Raw genomic sequence first — 25236 nt, 5'->3', positions numbered from 1 at the left:
CAGCCTGGGGAGCGTGGGGGGCAGGCAGGGGCGCAGTGCGGGGAGCACGGGCCGGAGCGTGGGGAGCACGGGGAGCAGAGAGCACAGGGGGCGGAGTGCGGGAGCACGGGGAACAGGGAGCCCGGGGAGCACAGGGAGCACAGAGGGTGGAGCGCAGAGAGCACGGGGAGCACAGGGGGGCAGAGCTCGGGGAGCACAGAGGGCGGAGCGCGGGGAGCACGGAGAGCGGGGAACATAGAGGGGCAGAGCTCGGGGAGCATGGGGAGCGGGGAGCATAGGGGGCAGAGTGCGGGGAGCACGGGGATGGAGCACAGGGATGGAGCACGGAGAGCACGGCGGAGCGCAGTGTCCGGTGGTGCCATGGGACAAGCCCGGGTGGGCCCCCAGCAGCGTTCACCTGCCTCCTGGGCGCTCTGTGCCTGGGGTCTCGTTTGTCTTGGAAAGCGCCATCCTCCCCCAAGAGCAGCCCCGCTGGCGTTGGCAGACGCTTTCTCTGACACGGCCCGTCCTCGGGTGCCGTGGGAGTGTCCCTGCGTCTGTGCCATCTTCGATGCCGTTCCTGGGGAGCCAGGCCTTTGAGAACCTGCTACTTAGTTCCTTCTGCCACCACCTCCCCAATCTGTCGTTTCTCTGCTTGGCGAAGCTCCAACCGTGTGCTGGTTCCAGGATGGATCTTTCCCCTGGACGCCCCTGAGGTGATGGCTGCGTGGGTGAAGCAGCTGACCGGGTGGGTGGGTGAAGCAGCTCTGAGCCCCGTGGCTGCCAGACTGTCTTCTCTCTGACTGTGCACAGGCCTCCATGTGTCCCCCTGGCGAACCCTGTGTCTTGGCCGTGCCTCTCGGCTGCTCCCAGCAGTCAGCACACTGTCTGATTCACACAGGAATCAGCCTCCTCGGGAACTCCAAACTTGGACAATGAGGAGTCGGCCGTCCTTCGAGCTGTGTGGCCTTGGCCAGCGTGGGTCTCGTGGCCCCAGTGGGCTGCAGGGCATTTTACTAGGGAATTAGATTCTTCGTATTTCTCAGATCATCCTATTTTGGAAGCAGAATGGCAATTGGAACCATTTAATACATCAGTAGAAACAAATTAGAAAGAGCACACCGTTTCTGCCCTCCTCTCCTGTTTTATTGGTGACATAGTATCTGCCACTTCGATTTCCTGGAATGAACTGTGAAGTGCAGCAGGGAAGCCTCAGTCCCCCCTCACCTGGCTGAGCTGGCTCATTCAGAAATGTCCTGGCCCCTCCACGTGCACATCACGGTGGTAGCCGCACTGCGCCACGTTTACAGGGACAGGCGAGCACCGCTGTTTCCTGCCCATTCTGGGCACCGAGTTCGTGACGTCAGTGGTCAGTTTATCCACACCTTTCTCTGTCATACCTGAAATGGGTCCTTCACGGAGAAGGTAACAGACACTCAAAAGTATTTTGACCAAGAAACACCTACCTCCGTACGTTATATGTGTGTGTGCGCATGTACGCACATGTACGCACGTGCACGTGTTTCTGTTGCGTAGTCAACCTAAGTATCACTCAGAGGCAGCCAGAGAGACCCAGTGGTTTGCTTATTCAGTTAGCTCGTTACCAGAGATTTGTGCACGCCCCTCCTAGTGAGCGTTTTGTGCACGCCCCTCCTAAGTGAGTGTTCCGTGCCCCGCCCCTCCACCAGTGAGTGTTGCTCTGGGTCTGGCTCTGCGTCCGTGGCCAGGGTCACTTCCAGTTGCTCCCACTGGCTCTGTTTGGCTGTCAGCGACCCCACATCAGTCTGCACAGGACGCATGACCCAGGTCAGCGCGGTGTTGTTGCTGTGTCATGGGCTGATTTTGTGAGCTGTGTGTTCTGTGACCACAAGGCGGATTCGGTTCTCTTTTCTGTAGGAAGAAAGGCTCCCTGCCGGGTGTCTGAGCAGGACCCCGTCACCGCCCTGGCGCCCCCGTCCCCCGCAGTGTCTGTGCTCGCCTCAGGAGTGCGGGGCTGTCACTTCGCACTCGCACGGACTCCGGTTGGCTGAGTCACACTGGGTGCTGGGTGGGCGATAAAAAGATGCATCGCCCTGTGTGCTGGAGCTCGGCCGGGGATGGCAGTGAATGTCGCCAGGTTTCCACCCCTTGGCTGCACAGAAATTGGAACGATGGTCCTTGGACACTCCACTTCTGATAGAGACATCTAAAGAACGCTGTCTGAGTGTAACACTAACAAGACGCAGCACACGCGTCCCACAGCGGGTAGGTGTCATCCTGCAGGACGTTCAAGGGTCTAGTGTGCACACATCAGTCAGTTGCCACGCTGAGTGTGCGACGTCTTTGACCAGGAAACTCTCTCCCTTGGGAATGTAATTTGGGAAACACAGTTCCGGCTAAAGGGGAAATTAGAAACAGGCTGTGGACCCCTTCCCGAGCCCCGGCTCTGCCCAGCCTGCTTCCCCGGCGTGCATGGCCCCTGCCCACCCCGCCGTCGCTGCTGGCACCTCCCTCGTCCCCCCACAGACCGCCGGGTCTTGGAGCTGGCCACGGTCGCCTCCCTGCTGACCTCCCGCTCTGCTCTCGGAGCCGGGGCTGTCGCTCTGAGGTGTAAGTTTGTGCCTCCCGCAGCTTTTCTCCGAGGCTCTGTCACCACGGGGTGGAGCGCGGATGCTCACCACAGCTCCTGCGTCTCCACGCGAGGGCGTCGCTGGCTGTGCCCATCCCAGGCCCACACACAGCCTGGCCGCCCAAGTGTTTCCTGTTTCCTTGCTCGCCCGAGACGCGAGAGCAGGTGCCCTTTCTGCCTCGCATGCCCCTCTCAGCTGTTCTTCCTGAAAACTGTCACTTGTGCTGTGCCAGGTGACCTCTGGTGGCATCCTCCCCCGCCCCCCACCAGGCCCGGCATGCCTTCACACAGGCATGTCCTTCACCCCCCCCCACCGCGGGGTCAGGCCTTACAGGTCTGCAGGCCTGGCCCCCTGCGCATGCTCTGGGGACAGGCTCGGGGTGCCGCTCACCCCTGCATTGTCCAGCAGCTGCTGTTCTGGCACTTGGTGAAGGGACCGAGTGGCTGCTCCTACGACGTCGTGGTACTCGCCACGAGGGACCTGGTCCAGAAGAGACCCCTCGTTTGCAAGGGGCTGCGTTCCAGTTAGGGACACAGTTTCAGGCACTGTGGGAGGCAACAGCTTTGGAAAGCTGTCGGTGACCAAGACTCGTGTGGCCTGAGTCCCGAAGGCGCTCGTTTCAGACAAGCTCGGAAAGCGCGGTTTCGGGGGCCGAGAGGGAGGCGGTCCCGGGTGGGGGCGGACGGGGCGTCTGCAGGGCTGGGCTGTGCGGAAGGTCCACGTGCAGCTGGCAGCTGGACGCAGGCAGGACAGAGCGCCCAGGGACCATCCCCGTTGTCCCAGCTGTTCTCCCGGGTGGTCGGGTGGCAGGCGATGCTGGCGGCCAGAGGCTGGAGCACACAGTTCCTGTTCCCCACCCCAGACCCCTGCAGCTGAGGGCTGTGCAATGAAGCCTCATCTGTGTGGGTCCTCGGAGGCTCACGGGACTCTGTCACCACGCAGGTGTGGCACCCCCTGGGACTGGGGGACTGCGGGGGCTGACCTGCCCCCCCAGCTGGTGTGGGAGGCTGGGAGTGTCCCGTGTGAAGGGCACACAGGGTGCTCTACTGGAAAGGCCATGCCGCAGGGATTCCCTATGTGACCTGGTGGGGACAGTCTCTACTGCTACAGGGGGTCCTGGACATGTCCCAGTGGGGACAGTCCCCACCGCTGTGGCCAGCCTGGGGTCAGGGGACCAGAACTGCCAGAAAGTGTCATGGCGAGGTGGGCATGGCTGGGTAGGGAGGGGAGGGGATACCCGAGCCTCTCCGCTGACCGTGTGTGCAGAGAACCGTGTGGCAGTGAGGTGTGCCACGGTGTCAGAGTGTGTACGTGTGTCTGGGGAAGGAGCTGCCAGAGGCCGCCGCACACCCGCGAGCATGGCCACCCTCGAAAGCCCGGACCCCATGTGTCGCTGGGGAAGGGCAGAAGCGGGCGCCCCGGCGCTGTGGGCGGGAGAGGAGGAGGGCACGGCCGCCGTGGACGGTGGTGTGGGGGCTCCTCCGGAACCAGGACAGCGACAGGCGGCCAGCAGCCCACTGCCAGGTGGGACACGGCCGGGACGTGCGCCGTGTTCTCCGCGTGTGCTCGTGAGATGCTGGGGGCTGGGCGCACACGCTGTATATCACACTGTACACACACACGACATATATGCACACCACACATACGACATACACAGACACCACACACGCCACACACACAACACACACAACATACACTACACACACACACTGTACACACACTGTTTACACACATCCCACACACGTGACATATGCACACACCCCACACACACTACATATACACACACTGTACACCCCACACACCACACACAGCACACACACGCTGTTATGTATTTGGTTCTGTTTCCTGCAGAACCCCGACTGACACACCTCCACTCACTGCGGGGGCACCCCTGAGGAGTCGCTTGTGCCTGGGGCCGTGCCAAGCTGACCGGTTAAATGACCGCGTGCTTGTGACTGCTCTTGGCCACATGAGGTCAGTGCTCAATCTTCTTACATTGCAGATAAATTTGATTGGATTTAATTAAATAAACAGAACCAAACACGCCTTTGTCTGCGGAGCAGAAGTCGGTGAAGTGTTCGGTGAAGAGGACGCTGGCCGGGCCAGCCTGGGTCCTGGGCACAGGCGTCATGCCTCGGGCCCGGAAGCCACAGGGGGCTGTCCTCCTAGCATTCAGCCCTCGAGGGGACGCTGCAGCTCCGCGTCTCCCGGCCTGGGCGCTGTCAGCGCTGTGGGCTTGGTGGTCGGAGCGGCAGGCAGAGGTGATGCGTGTCATTGCACTTTGCATCTCCCCGTGACTTACGATGAGGAGCGACCTTCGTAGACTCGGTTGCCATCTGTATGTCTTTTCCTGTTGAAGTCTTTGGCCCGTTTTGAATAAAACTAGTCACCTTTGTTTTCTCTTTGTTGAGTCGTAAGAGCTCTTCGTGTGTTTTGGATACGTCGTTCACGGTGTCTTCTGTAAGAATGTCCCCAGCCTGGGGCTCGGCCTCTCCTGCTCTTGGCAGTGTCTTCCGCAGAGCACAGTTTTGTAATTTCATCCAAGTCCAGGTTATCAATTATTTCTTTCATGGATCGTGTCTTTGGCATCGTACCTACGAAGTCATTGCCAAAACCAAGGTCATCCGGGTTTTCTCCTATGTCATCTTCAAGGAGTTTTGTAGTATTTTAGATTTTGCACTTGGTCTGTGACCTGTTTAGAGTTCATTTTTGTGAGGAGTGTGAGACCCGAGTGTAGGACTTATTTTTTGCACGCGGATGCCCAGTTGTCTCAGCGCCACTGGTTGAATAGACAGGCTTCGCTCCTTGCCAGGGATCGGTGCCTGTGTTTACCTGGGTCTTTCTGGCTCTCCGTTCTGTTCCATTGATCTATGTGATGATTCTTTCCCCGATGCGACACCGTCTTGATTACTACGGCTTGAATATTTTTGTAGCCCTTCATAAGCATTTTATCATAAAGTGACTCTGGATCGGGTTGGATTTACTTAGATGTTGTTCTAGCTCTTAACCCAGCATTTGCTTTTCTTTGGGTTTACAGGACGTATGTTTTGAGCAAAGAGGTAAAGACTACGAGTTTACAGATGTGTGCAAATCATAATGAGAAAGCTATAAAGATGCCCAGTAGAAGTGCTTTAATTCCAAATAGGTGTCTTGGTCATTTAAAATGTTCGTCAATACATGTCAGTGCGGCTTCCTCATAGCTGTAAAGATCATTGTGCAGATGTGCCATACATTACTTTATGAGTTAATTTTAATTTCATTTAATTTAAACATGTGCATACCCTAAAAAGCGAAGCTTTAAAAAGCTTATGATAAAGAGCCAAGTCAGCGTTTCACACCCCTCCCCGATCCTGCTGCCCAAAGGCCCCAAGGCTCTTGGCCCTGTCCTCCGCCTGCCCACTGTGGTGGGTGGTGGGACCCTCTCTCCTGCAGCACCTCTCCTCCCCCCACCCGGTGTGCTCAACATCACATCCTGATTTTGGGATAAGTCAAGAGTTAGTACTTATGTCACATTAAATTTTAGGGTTATGTCTCTTTTATGCAATGTTTTATTAATTGTTAATTGCTTTTTAAAAAACAAGCCGGGATCATTCCCTAATGCCTTCAGCACATTTCTTTCGTTCCGTGCACCCAACATCAGTCCTTTTGCTCTGGGGACATGTCCCTCCTGGCTCTCCCCATCCCTCCCCCATCGGCCCACGGCCTGGGCGCCGCTTGGGGACCCAGTGGAGGCTCCTCTGCACTTCCCAGAGATGTCCCGAGGGGCACACTGCTCTGTGCTTGTCTCACAGTGTCTTCTTTTGCTGGCGGCTTATGTTTGGGGCCTTTATTTTCTCATAGTTTCCAAAGCACTGTTTCTGAATTTTCTGGCTTCCAGTCACTTGTCTGTTGGCTGTATTTGGGACCCTCTTTTTACTCTGAATTTTCACACTGATGTGAGGCTGGTCCTTTTGTATTGATTGTGCTGGGTGCTCAGTGGGCCTATCAACTCAGAAATTCATGTCATTCAGACGTGCGGGCTTGTGTTCGCTCAGCACTGTTCCCTTCTGGTTATGGGTTTTTTGTCCTGAACTTCTTTCGCTCAGATAGTGTATTCCAGGAATGGCCAAATCATTTTATGTCCCCCTCGACTCTGACTTTTTTTTGTCTGCTTTCTGGGATAGTTTCTTGAATTCATTTTGAATTTTTTTTTTTGGTTTTCCTGGTTTTAATTTACAAAAGCTCCTTCTTTTTCTGTGAATTTTTTTTTGATAAGCACAGAATCCTCTTCTTGGGTTGTGGATACATTATCATTATTTCAAAATGTTATCGCTTCCGGCTCTTTATGTTTTTCCTCCGTCCCCGTTTCTGCCCTGTTGCCTTTCACCCGCGGCAGCCGCACCCCGGCGGCCCCATCGCTCCGCGAGCCTTGTGCTGCCAGCGCGTTTCCCCGGCGTTTCGCCGGCGTCGGGCCTGCGGCTGTCCCAGCGCTCAGGGGTGGGGGCGGGTGGTGCCACCACTCCGGCTTTGCAGACGAGAAACCAAGGTTCGCGTGCAGGTCGGGATGACATTTACTGCACCTCACTGCCCGTCTTGCTGTCTCTGGTCCTGGGAGTCTCAGATGGGCAGGTGACCTTGGGAAGGGAGGGAATCTGAGGGGGGAGGGGAGGAAGGAAACTTTCATCCACCGGGAGCGCACGGTGAGACAACTTGGGGTGCAGACTGCACCTCACATGGTGCGGAGCCGCCGCGGGTCCAGAAGCTGGGAGTCAGGGGCAGTCAAGGATGTCACCTCTAGCAGGGGCCGCTGTTAAGAGTGAGAGGGGCCAGCAGATGGACTTCAGCCGGGAGGACGTGGCGATAACAGACTGAGGCAGTGACATGCCCCACCTCCCACTGAAAGCCATCATGCCCAGACTTTTCGCCGGCACCGCGTCTGTGCCTGTCCCGGGCTCTGGCCTCTACCTGCCTAATAGCAGTCATCTTTGGGGCTCCGACCACCTGGCATTTAACAGGCACCCACTCATGAAATTCCTGTGGAATTCACGAATGGGGACACAGAGCGCAGCAGTGGTGGAAGGGACAGCTCAAAGGCCAAGGCCGAGAGCTCAGAGAAGAAACCGCGCGACCTGGCGGCGTACCGCAGACCGCGGCGGAGCGGAGCCCAGAGGTTGCTAGGTTCGGTAACGCGTGTTTAGGTCGGCGTCACACAGTCCCGGCTTCCTGGTGAGAGCGAGCACGAGCGGCACGTGGGGTGGGAGACAAGGAGCAGGGGACGGCCGGCATTCCATGGTGGCCTGGGCGGCTGCCCCAGGAAGGGACAAGTGTACGCGCCGTGGGAGCTCCAGCACTGAGTTACACGCGAGGCGCCCGAAGCACTGTGAATTCCTTCGTGGCCTCTTGTGTGTTCTTTCCTTTCGTTCCTATCAGGACATTTTTGTCCTTTGAGTTTTGGAGAGTTGCATGTTGATTGGGGCCAAAGATTATTAAAAGAAAAAGATGTCATGGAGCTAGTTACCGCCCTTGGTGGCGGCTAGGTTTGGCTGTGAAAAAAGCCAAGTGCAAATGACCTACAAACCGGTTCGGAAATGGTTCGGCAGAATGATCGAATGACCCCAGAGCGCTCCAACACAGCTCCTCTGAAGGAGGGACGAATACTAGTGACTTGTAATAAACGGCAGGGTTAAGGATGACACCCAGGTCTCCCGCCTCTGGTTCCCGAGTTTTACCCTATCTTGTGGGTTGAATTGTGTCCCCCCCAAAATAGGTTGGCATCCTCATCCCGGTTCTTCAGTGTGACTCTATTTGGCAATAGTGTCTTTGCAGATCTAACTACGTTAGGATGAGGTCACTGGGGTGGCTCTAATCCAGGATGACTAGTGATTTACGAAGTCAGGGAAATTTGGACCCAGGCACGTATAGTTTTCTTCATCTGAAAATGGTTCAAGTATTTGATACCTGCACAACCCAAACTGGTGGCCGCTGCGCGTCTAAAAAGCAGCCACTGCAACGGAGGGCCTGAACTTTAATTTTTCCTTGATTTTTATTTCGGTTTCTATAACCCCACGCGGCCGGCGGTCTCACCTCCAGTCCCCTCGACCTGGCAGTCGGACAGGTAAACCCCGCCCAGGCCGGCCCCACCAGAGGAGTTGGGATTTACGTGAAACCTTGAAATCAGCATTTTAGGAATCGATGGTCAGTTGGAAGAATCCGGACAGATGACAGAGCACGTAAATAGGGACAGTTTGTGAAAGTGCACAATGTTGCTGTTGTGGTCACGTGTGCGCGCTCGGGGCTACGTGTGCGCGCTCGATGTCACGCGGGAGCGCTCGACGTCACGCGGGCACGCTCGACGTCACGCATGCGCGCTCGGGGCTACGTGGGTGCGCTCGGAGGTCACGCAAGCGCAGTCGAGGTCACACGTGGAATCACGCGTGAGCGCCCGAGGTCACGTGGGCGCGCTCGGGGTCACGCGTGCGCGTTCCTGGCTATGTGGGCGCGCTCGAGGTCCCACGGACGATCCTTGAGGGAAGACCAGGGCTCGGTTGGGGCGTTCTGCTCGCCCAGCGCCAGTGGCACACGGCGCCATGTCTGCCAGTCACTGTTCAGCGCGTCGCGGAGAGGCGGGCGGAGTGGACGGATTTCTGAAGGTGCTGTGGGCGGGGAGGGCCACTCCGTTCTCCTTCGCGTCTTCCTGGAGACCCCCAGAGAGCAGGACGTGAGCCGGCTGGAGTCTTGCCTTCCTGCCCCCCGGCCGGGCCATGGTGTGGCGTCCCTCGCATTTCCGAGGCCGCGCCTATGTCAGACAGAACACAGGTGTCACCTGCGGCCACTGCTGGTGTCAACAGGTACGAGTGTCATTTCTGAACGCAGGTGGTCGCCCCGAGGATGCCGGCCCGGATCGTCTCGGATTCTGCCGGGTCCCTGCTTTCCTGCGTGGGCCCCGTGGGCGCCCCTTGGCACGTCCAGCACAGACACGGGCCCGCGGGCAGGACTGCGGATGGAGCCGCGGCCGCTTGGCTGGTGGCGCGGAGGCGTCCGGAAGCTGGAATGGGGGGACTCGGGAGGCATTGTGCCTCGGAGCTCGCGGAGGAAGCCGCGCCGGGAGCGGTCCGGTGTCAGAGGCGCACCTGCCCATGCGCAGGTGCATCGGGCCAGCTGTTTCGTGTCTGGCAGCGGCGGCACTGGGACGTGGCCTTCAGCCGCAGGACTGGGGGGACTGTTGTGGTCACTTGTGTTTTCACCCTCCCAGCAGATCACACGATGTGCAGCATTTCCCCAGCTTGCAAGATTGGTGGTTTCTTTTGGGGGAGATTCTTTGCCTAGTGTTGACCTCTAAGGGTCTTTGGAAAGTGCTGGAAAGGGCATGTTGGCTGTGGATGAGAAACGCAGAGTCGCAAGGAACCCGAGATTGTGACTGCGTGAGCGAGTGTGCATATGTGCCCGTGTGAGTGCGTATGTGCACGTGTGTGTGTGACACTATACTACTGGACACCGAGTGCCAGGGGCAGCTGAGGGAGAGAAGTGACTCAGTGGTGCCTGGTTTCGGACGGGCTGGCTGACGGGAGAACAGTGATGCCCTGTGCCCAGGCACAGTCGGGAGATGGCGCTGTCCTTGTCATCACCGATATTAGTGCTCAGTCAGTCCCTAATTGTTGGCAGGGTTGTTCTGTGTCCCAACAAACAGGCAACTCCCAGAGGGTGGGAAACATGCTTTTGAAAGTGACTTCCACACTTTGCACAGTACTGAGTGGGCACTGGTTTCACTGGGGCTTTATTTCCTGCAGTCTGTTCAGTGTGGGAAACTGGGGCTACCCTCTTGGTCACGAGTGACCACACTTGGGTGAGGATTATTCTTTCTTAACAAAGAGAGGGAGCGGGGGTGTGGGGGAGAATGGGTCACCCCTGGAGGAGAGCCCTACAGTCGTCAGTACCCGTCGCATTCCCAGCTGCACGGGACTTTGGCCAAGGGCGGGTCCCCTGCACACATCCTTCCCCCGCCCCACTGGGGAAGCTGCTTGGGGAGAAGTGGCACGTGTTCTTGGCCAAGGACTTTGGGACAGTGGCAGCTTCGTCTGTGGGGTATTTGAGGTGGAAGTTCAGCTTTTACTCTAATTGAGTTCAGGGAAGCAGAATCATAAATCCTTCCCTTTCGGTCTACGCTGCGCAGCTGCCTGACGTCGCTGACTTTTCTTGGGAAAGCCATTTCCTGTTATGTCCGCCTTCCCTTCACTCATCAAATAAGTTACCTCCTTCACCTGTTACTCCCGCACCGTGAGTGTAAACAGAGCCTTTTCTCTCCTATTTTCCTCTGTGACTCATCCGTGGTAAAAGCATCTCTGCTTGGATCTGGGAGATGGACCCAGGGTGCTGCTCCAGCGCGCCCCCATTTCCAGGCCCTAATTGCATCTCGTATTTTAAAAGCCATCACAAAAATCGGTGGGCCCATTTGCCTTATCGTGAGAGCCCCTGGAGTGTGGCTTTCACGACACTCTGGGGACCATTAGGGCCGGTGGCGGGACAGGCTGCGTCCGCACTGCAGGGCAGCACAGGTGATTAGCACACTTACCCGATTAACCTTTCTGATGAAAAATGAAGGTCATCAGAATTTTTCAGTGCTGCTTAATTTGTTAGACAGTTCTGGGCATGATTTTGTGCAGCGCGGGGTGACCTCATTAGAAGACACTCACACATTTAATAATGCGACGCCTTTCTCTACCTGAGCGTAACCACATGTGTTTTCTTTGTTTTGAAACAGGTCCTGCCTGGCATTCTGCAGAAGCATTGCTGCATCTTACCAGACAGGAATACAGGTAAATACACTCTGTTTTTCTGATTTGAGGTTATAGGTTTTACATCAGTGGAAAAATGGAGAAATATGATTGCATGATTTAGGTATCTCAGGTGTTTAGTTGTTAATACAGGATTATATATTGAATCAGATAAGCCAATAGTAGATTACTCAATTCTACAGTGAGTTATAATCTGAGTTTAGAGATCTGATTTTATTTGATAAAGGAAATAGATTTAGGTGATTGTTTTCTGGGATTTTTAAAGGAAACAGGTTGTTTTATAAGGTTGAATGTATTAGTTTCAAAGTTGTTTTTTGGTTGATTATAGTTCTATATTAAGGAAAAGCACCATTACTGGCCAGCCTGGAGTGTGTTTGAAGTCTGTTTGCAATCAGGCTTCACTTGCACTCAGGGTGGGACCTGGCCTGATTTTATATCTTAACACCCGCAGGGCCTCAGTGAATAAAGCAGAGGACAGACATCTCTTAGCAGGAGACAGTGTGATGTGTGAGTTCTCGTAGGTCACACGTATGTGGCTGGAGGTTGTAGTGAGGTGGTTCGTGCTACTTTTAAGGAAACGCGATGGAGGGGGGGAAAAGTAAAAACCTTTGAAATTTTGTAGTTTCAAAGTTAAGAAAAGCAAAAAGAATCAGCTTGGAGTGTGTTATCCTGTGGATCGACATCTTTGTTATTCTCCCATGCAGGGCGTCTAATTTAAGGTATTTTCATCAAAGAAAGAGCAAGTTCTCAGGAGAAGGGAGAGAAGGCTGCCTACTTTCTGTGGCAGGTTCTGTTAGAGATTTTTCACTCCTAGACTCGGTCGTCTGTGTGTACCCAGGACACCGTTGTTGGGTATGAAACAGGTTACTGACGTTTCTTAGGTGTTTTCTAGCTATGGCGAAACGAATCGTAATGGGATCCAGTCTGTCGGGTCTACTCTGCTTCCATCGTCAGTAGCATCTTTACCAGTGATGAGCGGGGTCCAGGGCACAGCTGTTGGTGGTCAGCCAGGCGCCGTCCTGCGTACTGCACTACCCCACGTCAGGCGCTGAGTACCTGGGGAGAAGTACGATATTCATTATTTACTTATGAATATGGATAGATTACATTACTGGCTCTGTTATTTCTCAAAAAAGTTTATAGAACTGTCTCTGTTTTTTTTACCTATTTGTAAAAGTAAAAACCTTTGAAATTTTGTAGTTTCAAAGTTAAGAAAAGCAAAAAGAATCAGCTTGGAGTGTGTTATTTCTTAGTTGTGATTTTTAGTGTATTTAATACTTTTGGGGGCGTTTGTTTAGAATATGGTTAGATGTTTTTGAGCGTCTTTTCATTTTCTAAAAGTTTTGATTCATAATGAAAATGTATGAACAACTCACATGTAAACAAACAAAGGATTTTTGCAAACCGTGTCCATTGACATTGGCAAGTATGACACAGTTTAGGGAGGGGTGGGGTTTCCAGGTTAGTTTATATCATTCAGGTGGATCAGTCATTTCTCTGATTCTGAGAAGCCCCAAATATGACGATACAATTACTGTTCTGTGGGGATCTAAGTGGATTTTAGATATTGAAATTAGTTTTTCTATATTTTTAGATGGTTTGTTTTCATAAGAAGTTTCAAGTTAATGTGGGAAATATTGCCAAACTGAGATATTTTATTTGCTTTTCATAAGAATCCACGCAACCTTGGGACCTAGAATGTTGTCCTTGAAACTTGCTTGTTGACATCTGCTAGGCGATTTCCGTAGAAGTGTTTTGTGTTCGGGTTTCGCAGTGAAGTCAGTTCTAGAGGGCCGAAGGCCGTGACATTAGGTGTGGAGAGCAGAGGGATTATGTCAAAGGTGAATAAAGAAGAGTCGGTCGAAGTTATAACTGTTAAAAGTGTAAATTCATTCAAAGTTGAATTCTATTCTACTCGTATAATTTAATATGTCCGAAGCTGCTTAATTATTTAGGAAATGTCGGTTGTAAATTTCTGCAGACTCAGGGTGGTTATTGCTTTTGAATTTTAGTGGCATGTGGGGTCCTTATGAACTTCAGTGTAATTTGTTTTCACATTAGTGGTTTTATATAAGACTTTTTAAATTTTTAATTAAGAAGATCAGCTAAGCCTTGGGACGGGTACGAAGCGTCAGTGCTGGAGGATGAAAACGATCTGGAGGTGGTGCAGACGGCTGCTCAGCAGTGTGACCACGGGAACGCCCCTGAGCTGTGCACCAAGGCTCGTTCAGACAGCACATTTCGTGTTATGTGCATTTTGCCACAATGTTAAACAGGATCGACTTTGGGATGAAGCGTGGCTTTCGTTTTGTAATGTGACCCATGGCACTAGGGGCTGACCTTTCTTACGCTTTCACGTGTCCCAGGATGCGTGTGGTGTTTGTCTAACCAGAAGACGCAGCGCATCTGTCCCTGCCGGAACGAGAGTGCAGGCGATGTACGTGTCTCTCCAGCCACGAGGCGCCGGGCCCTGGAGAGGGTGCGAGCCACTCCACTCTTGGGTGACCTGGCTCCCTTGTCTGGATTTTCAGTGGCGTTGCTTAAGAATTGCCTTGTCGTCTGGGGAGGTCACGCTGAGGCAGGAGGGAGCTTAATGGACTCGCATTTACTCAGGCAGCGCTCGGGCCAGGCGCTGACCCTCACGCCCCAAGCCTTTATCTCCTGTCAGGGTGCAGCCCGTTTGGCTGTGAGGGACAATTAGAAGTTTCAGGAATGAACTGATTCTGCAGCAAGTCCCCAGGGCTTACCCTGCAAAGTCTAACGATAACTGAGTAACAGAACCACAAACATTAAGCGAGTGGCCGTATTTGATGATTTGAAATATGTTACATCTCTACCTGACAGTGAAAGCGAGATGATTATGAAATAATTTGTATGTAAAATATGGGGTGGAAAGATTTTAAGTATTTTCCACATATCTTGTGGGACTGATTTTTGCATATTTGCAAATATGAATGTGGCAGTCACTGAAGTCAGAGTGTTTCTGATGGTGGGTTTCCCGTCCATGGCCATAGCATCCTGAACATGCCCGATCTCATCCGCCGTGGGGTTCCCATGGCTGACGTGCTGGCTTTCCTGGGCCTGGTGACAGAGGCCCTGGTGGCAGAGCCCTGACGGGCAGCGTTTGCTGGTTGCTGTGGTGTGAGTGCTCCTGCTGTGAAGCTGCTGTGGTGGCTTCGGGCCCCGCTCCCCAGTCCTGTTCTTGCACCTGTGTGAGCTGGTGCCATTCCCCGTGGTGGCACATTGTTCACTGTGTATTGGGTCAAAATTGGACATTTGTGACAGGGTGCTTAGGGTTAAAAAGTTTACGTAGGTTGAGCAAACATTTCGCTATGTACATTCGGGTGTTGAGTCTTTGGGGCTTTAGAGGCCTGTGGGCTGTGGGACCCGACCGTGCACAGACGTGCTCAGTGAGCAGGCCGCGGGGACATGTGGCAGTTCGCATGGGGCGGAGGCTGAGGGTGTGCAGCGTTGGAACGTGGGTGGCTGGGCCAGGCAGGTCTAAGCCCCTGAAACCCTTCTGAGTGGCAGCTTTTTCCGAGCTTCCTTTCGCGGAGGACAAACACGTGAACCACAGTGAGAGCTTTGCTGTCTGCCAGGCCTGCCTGAGGCGGCGGGGTAAGGAAAGCCTGCGGCGCGTGCGCGTGCGGGCCGGGAACTCCGCCTCGTGAACGTCGCGCTTCAGTTGCATGTGGTTCCTGAGGATGCGGGACGGCGACCTCGCCCAGCGTTAGCCTCGCGTCCCGGTGTGCAGAGCAGGCGTCACACAGGGTTCTCACTCTCGTTGCGGCTGCTCCGACTTCCCGTGGGACGGATGTGCCGCCCACTCTGCGGATGGGGGACAGTGCCTAACGCTTCCCACGGTCGCGCAGCTGCTAAATGTTTCGCTGTGATTCGTCTTCCCGCCAAGTCAGCGTGTGCTGCCGTCCGCAGTTATCCACGCGTGACTTGCCTGCCCAGTGCCGTGCAGAACAAAATGATCCAGACAGGAAACCCCAGTGGACCAGAGGGAGGGGCCATCGGCAGGGTCCCTGGGGCCTCAGGACCTAGGTGGGTTCGTTGCTGAAAAGGTGTCCTGTTAAAGTGGAAAATGCCTGGGTGCTCACCGCCTTCTCCACGCCAGGTGAGCGGCGTTTGCACGTGCTGCGTGGACGAGAAGGTGTCACTTCTTGTGAAGGCCAGATGCTCCGAGTGAGTTTCTTTTACCCAGATGCTGAAATTATTTATTGGGTCAATTCTTTTTTTTCTTAAAAGAATTGAGGCATCATCTGATAGGATTCATAAACTAGGGTGCAGAGGCCACACTGAGTGGATGTCACTAGAAGCGAGGGGAAGGACGCGTGGGCTCAGGCTGGACATTCTGTGGCCCCCTCTCTGCGGACGGGTTTCACAGCCGGCCCTGTCGCTTGACTCCACGCGATGCAGTGACACCTGGGGTAGGCAAGTCGCTGTAGCCCCACAACCCCCCGTGTGGCGCTGGTCTGTGCCCTTCACCCTCCGAGAACCGGGGGCCTGTGGTCTCTCTGCGTGCCCGCGCTCAGCCCGGGGTCGGGAGGGACTTCCTGTCACACCGCCGCCCTCGCGGCCCACTCGGCTGCCATGACTTTCCCGTAACACAGAAAGCTCTGCAGGCCCCATCGGGCACGCGAGCGCTGCGCACGCCTCGCTGTGTTCTGGAGCGCTGGGGACGGACGCCCTGGAGTCAGGGGCGCAAGTTCTTCCCCTGGGGCTCTGTGGCCAGCGGCCTTGCTCCTGGATGTGCCCGTGGGACAGCTGCTGCAGAAGCAGAGCGAGGCGTGTGGCCGATATGCGGTGTCACCGTGCGTGTCCTCGCTGAGTCCCCTGGCAGCTCGCCCGCACCCCCCGCTCCGTTTCGTGAACTGCGGTGCTCCCCGCGCCGCTCCGGCTGTCGTTTCCTGTTTCCTGTTTCCCCTCCGCGTGTCTGGCGTGTTTTGTGTTGTTGCAGCTGCAGTGAGAATTAGCTGAGGGCGCACGGTTTGGTCAGCTCTCTTAGGGCCTGCCCGGTGTAAGGGCAGCTGCACATCGTTCACACGTGCCCACACCGACAGAGTGAGGTCACGTCAGTGCCGGGGCTGATCGTCACACCCCGCTGACACTTCTCAGTCACCAAAGCATGCGAAAGGCCTGGAACCACCCACCTCCAATCATTCCAGCGAAAAGTGCCCGGCTCACGGAGTGCAGTGACAGTGGGAAGCCAGCAACAAGAGTCCTTGCTTCCTGGTGTGGCTTTGGCGCCGGAAGTGGGGATTCAGCTCGGAATTGGATCGAGATCAGAGTTGTACTGGTGTGGGTCCCGGTTCACACCTGCCCCAGGGGTTCATCCCATGAGAACAGGGTCACGCCATCGGACTCCTCGGGACCGGAGGGGACAGCTCGAGGTCTGGCCTGTTGTGGGAGATGGAGGCATGAGCCGCAAGATGCTTGCGTGTCGCCCCTCGTCCGCTCGTCCTACTTCCGGGTCAAAGGTAATGAAACCCACGCATTTTCACGGGTGAAGCGCTGAGTCCCCTGTGTGCGCGGGGACAAGTCGTGACAACATCTGTGCAGCATCGTCCACCGGGATGCGTGTGAGGGGGCATCTCCCGGGTTATCACAGGGAGCTGGCCACGCGGGCAGCCTCTGGCCGGCAGGAGCCACATCCAGACTCGCAGGAGGAGAGCAGAGCCAGCAGAAGCCACGCCTGTGCGTGGACGGCATGGGCTCAGCAGCCCTCGTCCTGAGGGAGTGCTCCGGGTGGCCAGGCGCCCGGCCACTGCGAGAGTCCCGCCTGGGGCCTGCCGCGTGAGGGCCGGAGGGGGACCCACGCGTGCTCCTGGCCGCTGTGCAGGTGCCACCGTGTAGGTGCCACCGTGTGGAGAATGGGCCGCGACAGGATGGCTGTGTTCACGCGTGTTACCCTGAGTGCTCGGCGTAGCTGGCACGGTGCTGAGTGTCCCTCGACGTCTGCTGTGCAGCCAGCCGCCCCCTCCACGCTGGGGCGCGTCCCACGGCTCGGGTCCCTGTCTGAGCGGACTGCTGCTCCACGCCGGACCCGTCAGGCTGTCGCTGCGGCTGCCGTTCTGTCCCAGCGCAGTCCTCCACGCCCGCCGCTTCCCCGTCACTGTCGTTCGTCTCCGGTCCTTCCTCTCGCTCCTGTCCCCAGCGTCACCCTCTCCACAGCCGTCCTCACTCCCAGGCTCTGTAGCAGGGGCTCCCCGGGCTCGGATGTCACCGTGACCCAGCATCCTTCTTGTCACACTTGTGTGCGGCGCATGGTCATTTGCGTGGACATGGCGTGTACGATGCGTGTGCCCACAGGGCCACGCCGGCTGTGTCTTCCCTGCGCACGCCCTGGAGAAGGGAGACACAGCCTTCCAATGCCCAGAGCCAGAGCGCGCGGCCCGTGCCGCCCCGCGGTCCGCGCGTCCGGGAGGGGCCAGCTGCTCTGCGCCTGTCTCCGCTCCTGTCATCTGCTCCTGTCATCCGCGGCCTCTTGCTGGGGACCCGACACTCTGAGCTCCTCCTCGGCTCAGCTCCTCCAGTGGGGGCTGTGCTGTGTCTGCTGCACCTTACCCGCTAGCTGTCCCTGTGAATCTGTCATCTAAGTGGATGGTGGGAAGTTTGGGGAGCAGGATGACAGCTGCCGTTTGGCACACGTGTCTGGTTTTCTGGGTGCAAGCAGACTGCAGGCTGCATTTCTAAAACAGAGTGAACACCCATGAAGAAACACAAGGCTCAGGGCGGCTTGGGCCGTGCGTGGGAGGTCCGGCGCCGCCGCCTCAGGCCCAATGTGTGCCGTCGGTGGCGGGCTGAGCAGGCGCCACATCGGATGCCTGCAGCCAAGTGGCCCCCAGCCCCACTTCCGTGCTGGGGGGCGTGTCTCTTGTTTCACATGAAGTTTACAGGAGTCGGGAGAGGAGTGTCAAAGCCTCTGGCCAGAGGCAACTTAGAGCCAGGAGCTGGCGCGTCCTCTGACCTGCTCACAGTGCTGGTGAGGTGTCACAGCCGCCCTGATCTCTCAGAGAGGGGCCGTTGTCAGTAACGGGAGGCTGGCCCTGAATCCCAGTGGTAAGGGGTCCCAAACATTCAAGTCACGCTGGACTTCTTGTTTGGAGTTTGAAGACAGTTCTAGTATATGCTAAAAACAATTCTTTAATGTCAGGAAGGTATTTTATTATAAAAACATTCTGCACTCTAGGTAGAGTTTTATAAAAATGTAAATTTATTTAATCTTCGATGAAGACAATTATTTATCGGGTTTGGAAAATATATTCCTAAGCACAGCCTGAAAGGCAGGTCCAGGTTGGTTTGGAGCGTCCGCCTTGTGTCTGAGAAGGATTCACTGTCTGCGGCCATGGCCGTGCGGGAGGAGAGCGTTAGGTCCCAGAGCCTCTCTCTTGAGTCCAGGGAGAGCAGCAGGTACTGACGGCGCTTGATTTCTGCAGGAAGGGCTTGCTTGCTTCCAACCAGTGCATTTCGTGGCTAAACAGCTATCAGGCGGCATGGCGACCATGCTGAGAACACGCTTTTTTCCCGGGCGAGAGTGGGGTTCGTGGGCAGGAACGCCAGGGACAGATGCACAGTCGAGAAAAGAAAATAATGCTCCCGGGCGCTGTAGCCGGGGTGTTGGTGCATCAGCCTGGGTTCCTGCGGGACCTGCCACTGTGCCACAAGCCGGGATGTCCTTCACGTGTCACAGCTTGGCAAGTACACGAGAAGTTGGATCTGCAGCACGGTGGCAAATCGCTTTTCTTCTTGTGTGCCAGATCTGAAGGGAGCATCTTTCTGGGGTGGTGGGCAGTTGCCAGGCATGTGGTGCGGGCCTTATACACACAGGGCTCCCCAGGATCAGGGTTGTATCTCATCGGCTGTATCCCCTCAGCACCAGGGACACGGTGGACGGTCAGTAGAAGTTTTTGAGTTGGACTAAGAGGGGTGTGTGGATCGGGTGAGTGGTGTCCCATTGCTGGAGAAGTGGCATGGGGAGAAGCATCACGAGTGAGGGAGAGTGTGTCCGGGGGCAGCCAAGGGCCTGCAGTCTGCGAGATGCCACCCGGTCAGCCCGCTGCGCATGGGCAGGAACGGCTGGTCAGGGACCAGGCCAGTCCAGACGAGCAGCTCCTTCCGAGGGGACCGGCCGGTTGAGCGTTCCTGAAGCAGACCAGGGGTGCTGTCCATACTGCGTCGTGTGCGACAGTTCCCAGTGCACGTGGAGCACAGCATCGGCCACTCACTGTGACGGCAGGAGGACGTGAGTCTGAGCACGTGTGTGTTCGGAAGAGGCGTTTCTGAGGACAGTCCCCCGGTTTTCAGGTCGCGGTGATGTGTGGCAGTGTTTCACGGGGACTCGGGCTCATTCATCGGCATGCCATCCCTGCCAGCCGTGGTAACACTCAGTGAGCTGTCTCCAGGAGCCCCGCGTTGGCCCGCGGTGGAGCGGGACGCTTTTGCGGGGAGCAGCCCTGTGCTCAGTGCTGATAGAGGTGCTGGGGCCAGCCGGGCAGAGGTGTCGGCGCGTGGACCTGCAGGGACGTTTCAGGACACTGCCTGCGTGTTCCAGACCGTTCTTGTTTATCAGATTGGGATTCTGAGCATGGTGGCTAGGTGACAAGTTGATAATAACCGCGTTGATGGTGACGGTAGCAGAGGAGCGTGGGGGTGATGGTGATCAGAGAGCCGTGGGTGCGTTTGGACGTTTGTGCCCGGGGAGGACTCACCCCTCTGTGAACACTGCTTTCTCTGTCCCGCGTGTCAGGTCGGTGGCGCGGTGGGACGCTCGGGAGGCGGAGGCTTCCTTTCCCTCCTAGGTCAGGCACCACCCTTGGGTGTGAGTGTTAACCACACCTTCGTTTCCTGCTTCTGATCCTGTGACATCAGGGGCTTCAGGGATCTGGAGCGACTGCGCCTCCTGGGCCAGCCAGTCCTGGGGTGGAAGCGACTGGTCTGACAGTGCACACCAACAAACCCAGACCCCGGCCCCGCCCCTCCTCCCTGGGTTCTCACTGTCCCCCTGCCGTAATCACCCGGGCAGATACTGGACACCTGGGACAGCGCTGCACCCACACGGGCCAGTCCTAAGCCTGCCCCGCTTCCTGCCGAGGAGTCCAGCGAGTGCCCTGTGCACATTCCCGACCCCAGGTGCTTCCCCGAGCAGCCCCCAGAGGATGGCGGGCCTCCTGTCTCTAGGGGTCCGTGAGTATGAATTCCCCGTCACAACAGTCATTTCTGCATCCACATGTTTTACCTGATGAAACAAACCCAGGCTCCCTTAAAACAAGGGGAATCTGCCCCTGGCATGCCCCAGCTCCTGCAGGCCCAGGTGGGCTCTGCTGCTCCTCAGAGAGCAGGCGCTGGTGCAGGGAGCTGGCAGGTGGGTGAGGTGAGCATGTGGGCACAGCTGCCATGGGAGGCAAGAGCTGGGCGCAATGGTTTTGCCGCATGGAGCTGAACGAATCAGTCGCGGACAGAGAGTGCAGATGCTGGCACAGGGTTCAAGGCCAGAACCAGGACAGAGGGTCCTCCAGCAGGCACTCGGTCATGTCATTTCCTTCTGGAAGCTCCGAACATGGGCCAGGGGTGCTGACACTCCCCTTGTGGGAGCCCTAGAGCGCGTTCTTTGAAAGCAGTGTCTTCTGTTGAGTCGTGCGGGCGGGTGATGTGGGGAAGCCGCAGTGACAGACCAGGGACTCTGCTGGGGACGCGGAGTGACTCCTGGCTGGGAACCCTCAGGGCAAGTGGCAGAACTTCAGAATCAGTTGATCGATCTACTGAGCGGTTGTGGTAAAGCTAAAGCCAGTGAGGACGGGTCACTGCTGGGTCCCCGCATCCACATGTTTTACCTCTCAGCAGATGAGCGATTGTGGCAGACTCGTGTCGACGACAGATGGTATGGATGTGGCAGATTTTGCCAAAGCTTCTGCAGCGGGTGTGTTCGTCCTCGACCATGTCGACCAAGTGCCGAGTTGGCCATGGCACCAGCACTTGGTGCGGGCATGTCGAGAAGTTCTGGTCCCCAAGGTCCTTAGCGCCCCCTGGTGTACCAAGCGCACACGTGAAGGACTTTGTGAGCAGGGCACAAGTGTGCCTGCATCAGGACTGGATTTCAAGTGGCCGGTTTCAAGGGACTTTCTCTGGAAAGCCCTCCAGGTGTGCCCCTTGCCCACAGAACACATGTAATCTCTCTGAGCCTTGACCTATTTGTTGTCGGTGAAGTGTGTACTCTCAGCAGAGGAACTCTGGGGACCCGCAAAGCGATGGTGAGTGCGAGAACACTGCTGGCTGTCAGCGCATGCTTTGAGGGGTGCTAATTCCCCACAGGTGGGGAGCAGGAGAGGCATTTGGAGCCTTAGGTTTAGGGTTTGGAGTTACTGTTTCTCTCGACAGTTCGAGAGATTACAGTCAGGAGTCTCCCCAACAAAAGACGGTAAGAAAAGTTAGACTGGGCTTGGAGAGTTAAACGTCAAGACAGGGCTGGAGCATGGGAGAGGGACAGGTGGCAGTCAGGCTCACGAGACGCCTCTGTGACATATTCAGGTATATCAGCATAACTCAGGAAAAAGCGATAGAGAGGGCGATGGTCAATTTCCAACACTGAATCACGAAGAAGCAGAAAATCTGAATAGACTGATCACCAGTGAGGGGCCAGACGCTGATCAGAACCTCCCCACAAACAAAAGCCCAGGACGAGACGGCTTCACTGGTGAGTTCTACCAAATGTGCAAAGAAGAATTAATACCAGTCCCTCTCAAGCTCTTCCAAAAAATAGAAGAGGAGGGAACACTTCCAGACTCATTCGATGAGGCCAGCACTGCCCTGATGCCAGAGCCAGGGAAAGAAAATGACAGGCCAGTGTCCGTGATGAACACAGACGCAGAAGCCCTCAGCGTGACGTCAGCAAGCCGGGTTCAGCAATACGTCACAAGATCTGATGGCCGCACATCACAACCAAGTGGATTATTCTAGGGGTGCGAGGCTGCTTCGTCATCCGCAAATCAGTGCAACGCACCATATTCACAAAATGAAGGATAAAAATCATATTTCAATAGATGCAGGAAAAAACGTGACAATTTAACATCCATTTATGATAAAAACTCTGAACAAAGTGAATATAGGGGGAACATATCTCAACATGATAAAGGCCATATATGACAAACCCACAGCTGACTCAACAGGGAGGAGCTGAAAGCTTGTTCTCTAAGATCAGGAGCAAGACAAAGATGCCCACTCCCACCATTTCTCTTCAACAGGGTATTAGAAGTCTGAGTCACAGCAGTCAGACGAGAAGAGAAATGAAAGACATCCAAACTGGAAAAGAAGAAAGTATTACTATGGTCAGGTGATGCGATATTATGTATAGAGAACGCTAAAGGCTCTACCCAAAACCTACTGGAATAAATTCAGCAAAATTTCAGGATACAAAATCAATATTAAAAGATCTGTTGCATTTTTATATACTAATAAACTATCAGAAAGAGAAATTTAAGAAAACAATCCCAATTTGATAAGAGAGTAGTTCTCAGGCTCTAACCGCACACGCGCACACATGCACACGCATGTGCACACACACGTACACACGCAAACATGCACACACACGCACACACACGTACACACGCACACACTATGCGAAATGGTTATGTTAGTTTATAGAAATTATTTTACTGTACGTGTCAAAGTACCTTAAATATATACAATTTATGTTTTAAAAATTAAAAAGATTTTAAAACAAAAAGAAAATCTCATTTAAGATTGTATCAAAAAGAATAAAATACCTAGGAATAAATGTAACCAAAGAGGTAAAAGACTTGTGCACTGAAAACTATGAGACGTTTATGAAAAATTAGAGAAGACACAAACGGAATGATATTTCATGCTCGTGGATTAGAAGAATTAATATTGTTGAAATGGTTATACTATTGAAAGCAATCTGCAGATTCAGTGCAGTTTCTATCAAAATTCCAATGGTATTTTTCATAAAAATAGTACAATTCTAAGATTTCAATGGAACCACGAAATACCCCCAATAGGCAAAGCAATCTTGAGAAAGAACGAAGCTGGAGGGATCCTGAGCCCTGATTTCAACAGATTAATTCAACAGAATCAAGAGCCTAGGAATAAACCCACACACATTTGGTCAATTTTTTTAGGACAAAGGAACCAAAAATATACAGTGGAGGAAAGACAGACTCTTCAATAAATGGTGCTGGGAAAACTGGACAGCCACATGCAGAGGATGAAATGACTGCGATCTCACCATATTTGAAAATAAACTCAGAATGCGCTAAAAGGCTTGAATGTATAACCCGAACCCACAGAAGTCCTAGAGAAAACAGGCGATAAGCTCCGTGGCATTGGTCTTGGTGATGATTTTTTGGATCTGACACCAAAAGCAAAGGCAACAAAAGCAAAAATGAATCATGAGACCACATCAAACCAAAAAGCTTCTGCACAGCGAAGGAAACCATCAGCAAACGAGAAGGCAGCCCGCTGGATGGGGAGAAGTTCCTGCGAATCAGACCCGACGAGGCGCTAATGTCCAAAATATGTAACAGACACACAACTCAGTAGCATGAAAACAGAAAACTAAACAACAACAAAAAACAACACAACCAACCAACCAAACAAACAAAAAAAACAAAGCCTTCAATTAAAAGATGGGCAGAGGATCTGAATAGACATTTTTCAAAGAAGACATACAGATGGCAAACAGACACACGAAAAGATGTCCAACATCACTAATCAGGAAAATGCAAATCAAAACCACAGTAAGATGTCACCTCGTGCCTGTCAGAATGGCTGTCATCAAAAAGACAAGAAATAACAAGTACGGGCAAAGATGTAGAGAAAAGGGAATCCTCATGCACTGTTGGTGGGGATGTCAATTGGTGCAGCCACTACAGAAAACCGTATGGAGGTTCCTCAAAAAAATTAAAAATAGAATCATCATATAATCGAGAAATCCACTTCTGGATATTTATCCAAAGGGAACAAAAACACTAACAGGAAAAGATCTCTGCATCCCATGCGCGTTCAGTATCATTCACAATAGGCTGTTATGGAAACAACCTGAGTGTCCGCGGATGGATGGATCTGTGGATGAAGATGTCCCTCCCTCCCTCCCTCCCTCTCTCTCAGGAATATTATTCAACCCTAAAAAGAATGAAGTCTCCCTGTGTGTGGCTTATTGAGGGAAGTAAGTGAAAGAGATAGTGAAGGAGAAATAGTGGACGATCTCACTCACACGTGGAATCGAAAACCAAACCAGACCACGCTTATAGGCACAGACAACAGATGTGTGGTTGCAAGAGGCTGGGGTGGGGGTGGGCGGATGGGTGAGGGGGTCAAGGCTACAAACTTCCAGGTATAAAATAGATACATCCTGGGAATAAGGTCCCGTGCGGCGACTGTGGTTGGTGATACGGTGCTGCATATCTGAAAGGCGCAGGAGGAACGTTAAAAGTCATTTCTTAAGATGAAGAAAATGTTGGTAACTAAGGCAAGAGGCTGGAAGAAAACGAGGCCAGGATTTAACCTTGAAGAGTTTAGGGGGTCCCTGGGGACGGTAGCGAGGGCCGAGAGTCAGGCCGGCGTCCCCCCCCGCAGGCCGTGGCTGGGGCAGTCTGCGAAGGTCGGCACCAGGGTTGTCCCCTCTGATTCTCACAGAAGCCCTCCACGGTGGGGGCCGCCGTCCCCTCGTTCAGAGGGGATAGTTTGCACGTTATCGCAAACTGGCGATGTCACGTTGTGACCCAGCTTCTGGCCCGAACATTGTCTGCAACTTGCCCCCATCCTGCTGCTCATGGGGCCTCTGAGTGGCACATCCTCACGTAGTGAGGGTTCGTGTGCCCTCAGAGGGGGCCAGCGCCGCCGCGGGCCCCGGG

General features: G+C 54.5%; 1 protein-coding gene across 1 annotated transcript in view; it reads left to right on the top strand.

Moving 5' to 3' along the window:
* The first annotated feature begins 10461 nt into the window (after positions 1 to 10461).
* Positions 10462 to 25236, top strand: part of DLGAP2 (DLG associated protein 2) — a 247632-nt gene continuing 232857 nt past the window's right edge. Inside the window, exons 1-2 of the mRNA XM_015591803.2 lie at positions 10462 to 10649; positions 11292 to 11380. Of these exons, the coding sequence (XP_015447289.2) occupies positions 10462 to 10649; positions 11292 to 11380 (277 nt within the window). The remainder of the gene's footprint in view (positions 10650 to 11291; positions 11381 to 25236) is intronic.

This window comes from Pteropus alecto, unplaced genomic scaffold (genome assembly GCF_000325575.1).
Source record: "Pteropus alecto unplaced genomic scaffold, ASM32557v1 scaffold35, whole genome shotgun sequence".
Lineage (NCBI taxonomy): Eukaryota > Metazoa > Chordata > Mammalia > Chiroptera > Pteropodidae > Pteropus > Pteropus alecto.
The sequence above is the reverse complement of the archived record's forward strand: the minus strand, read 5'-3'. Positions and strand labels throughout refer to the sequence as shown.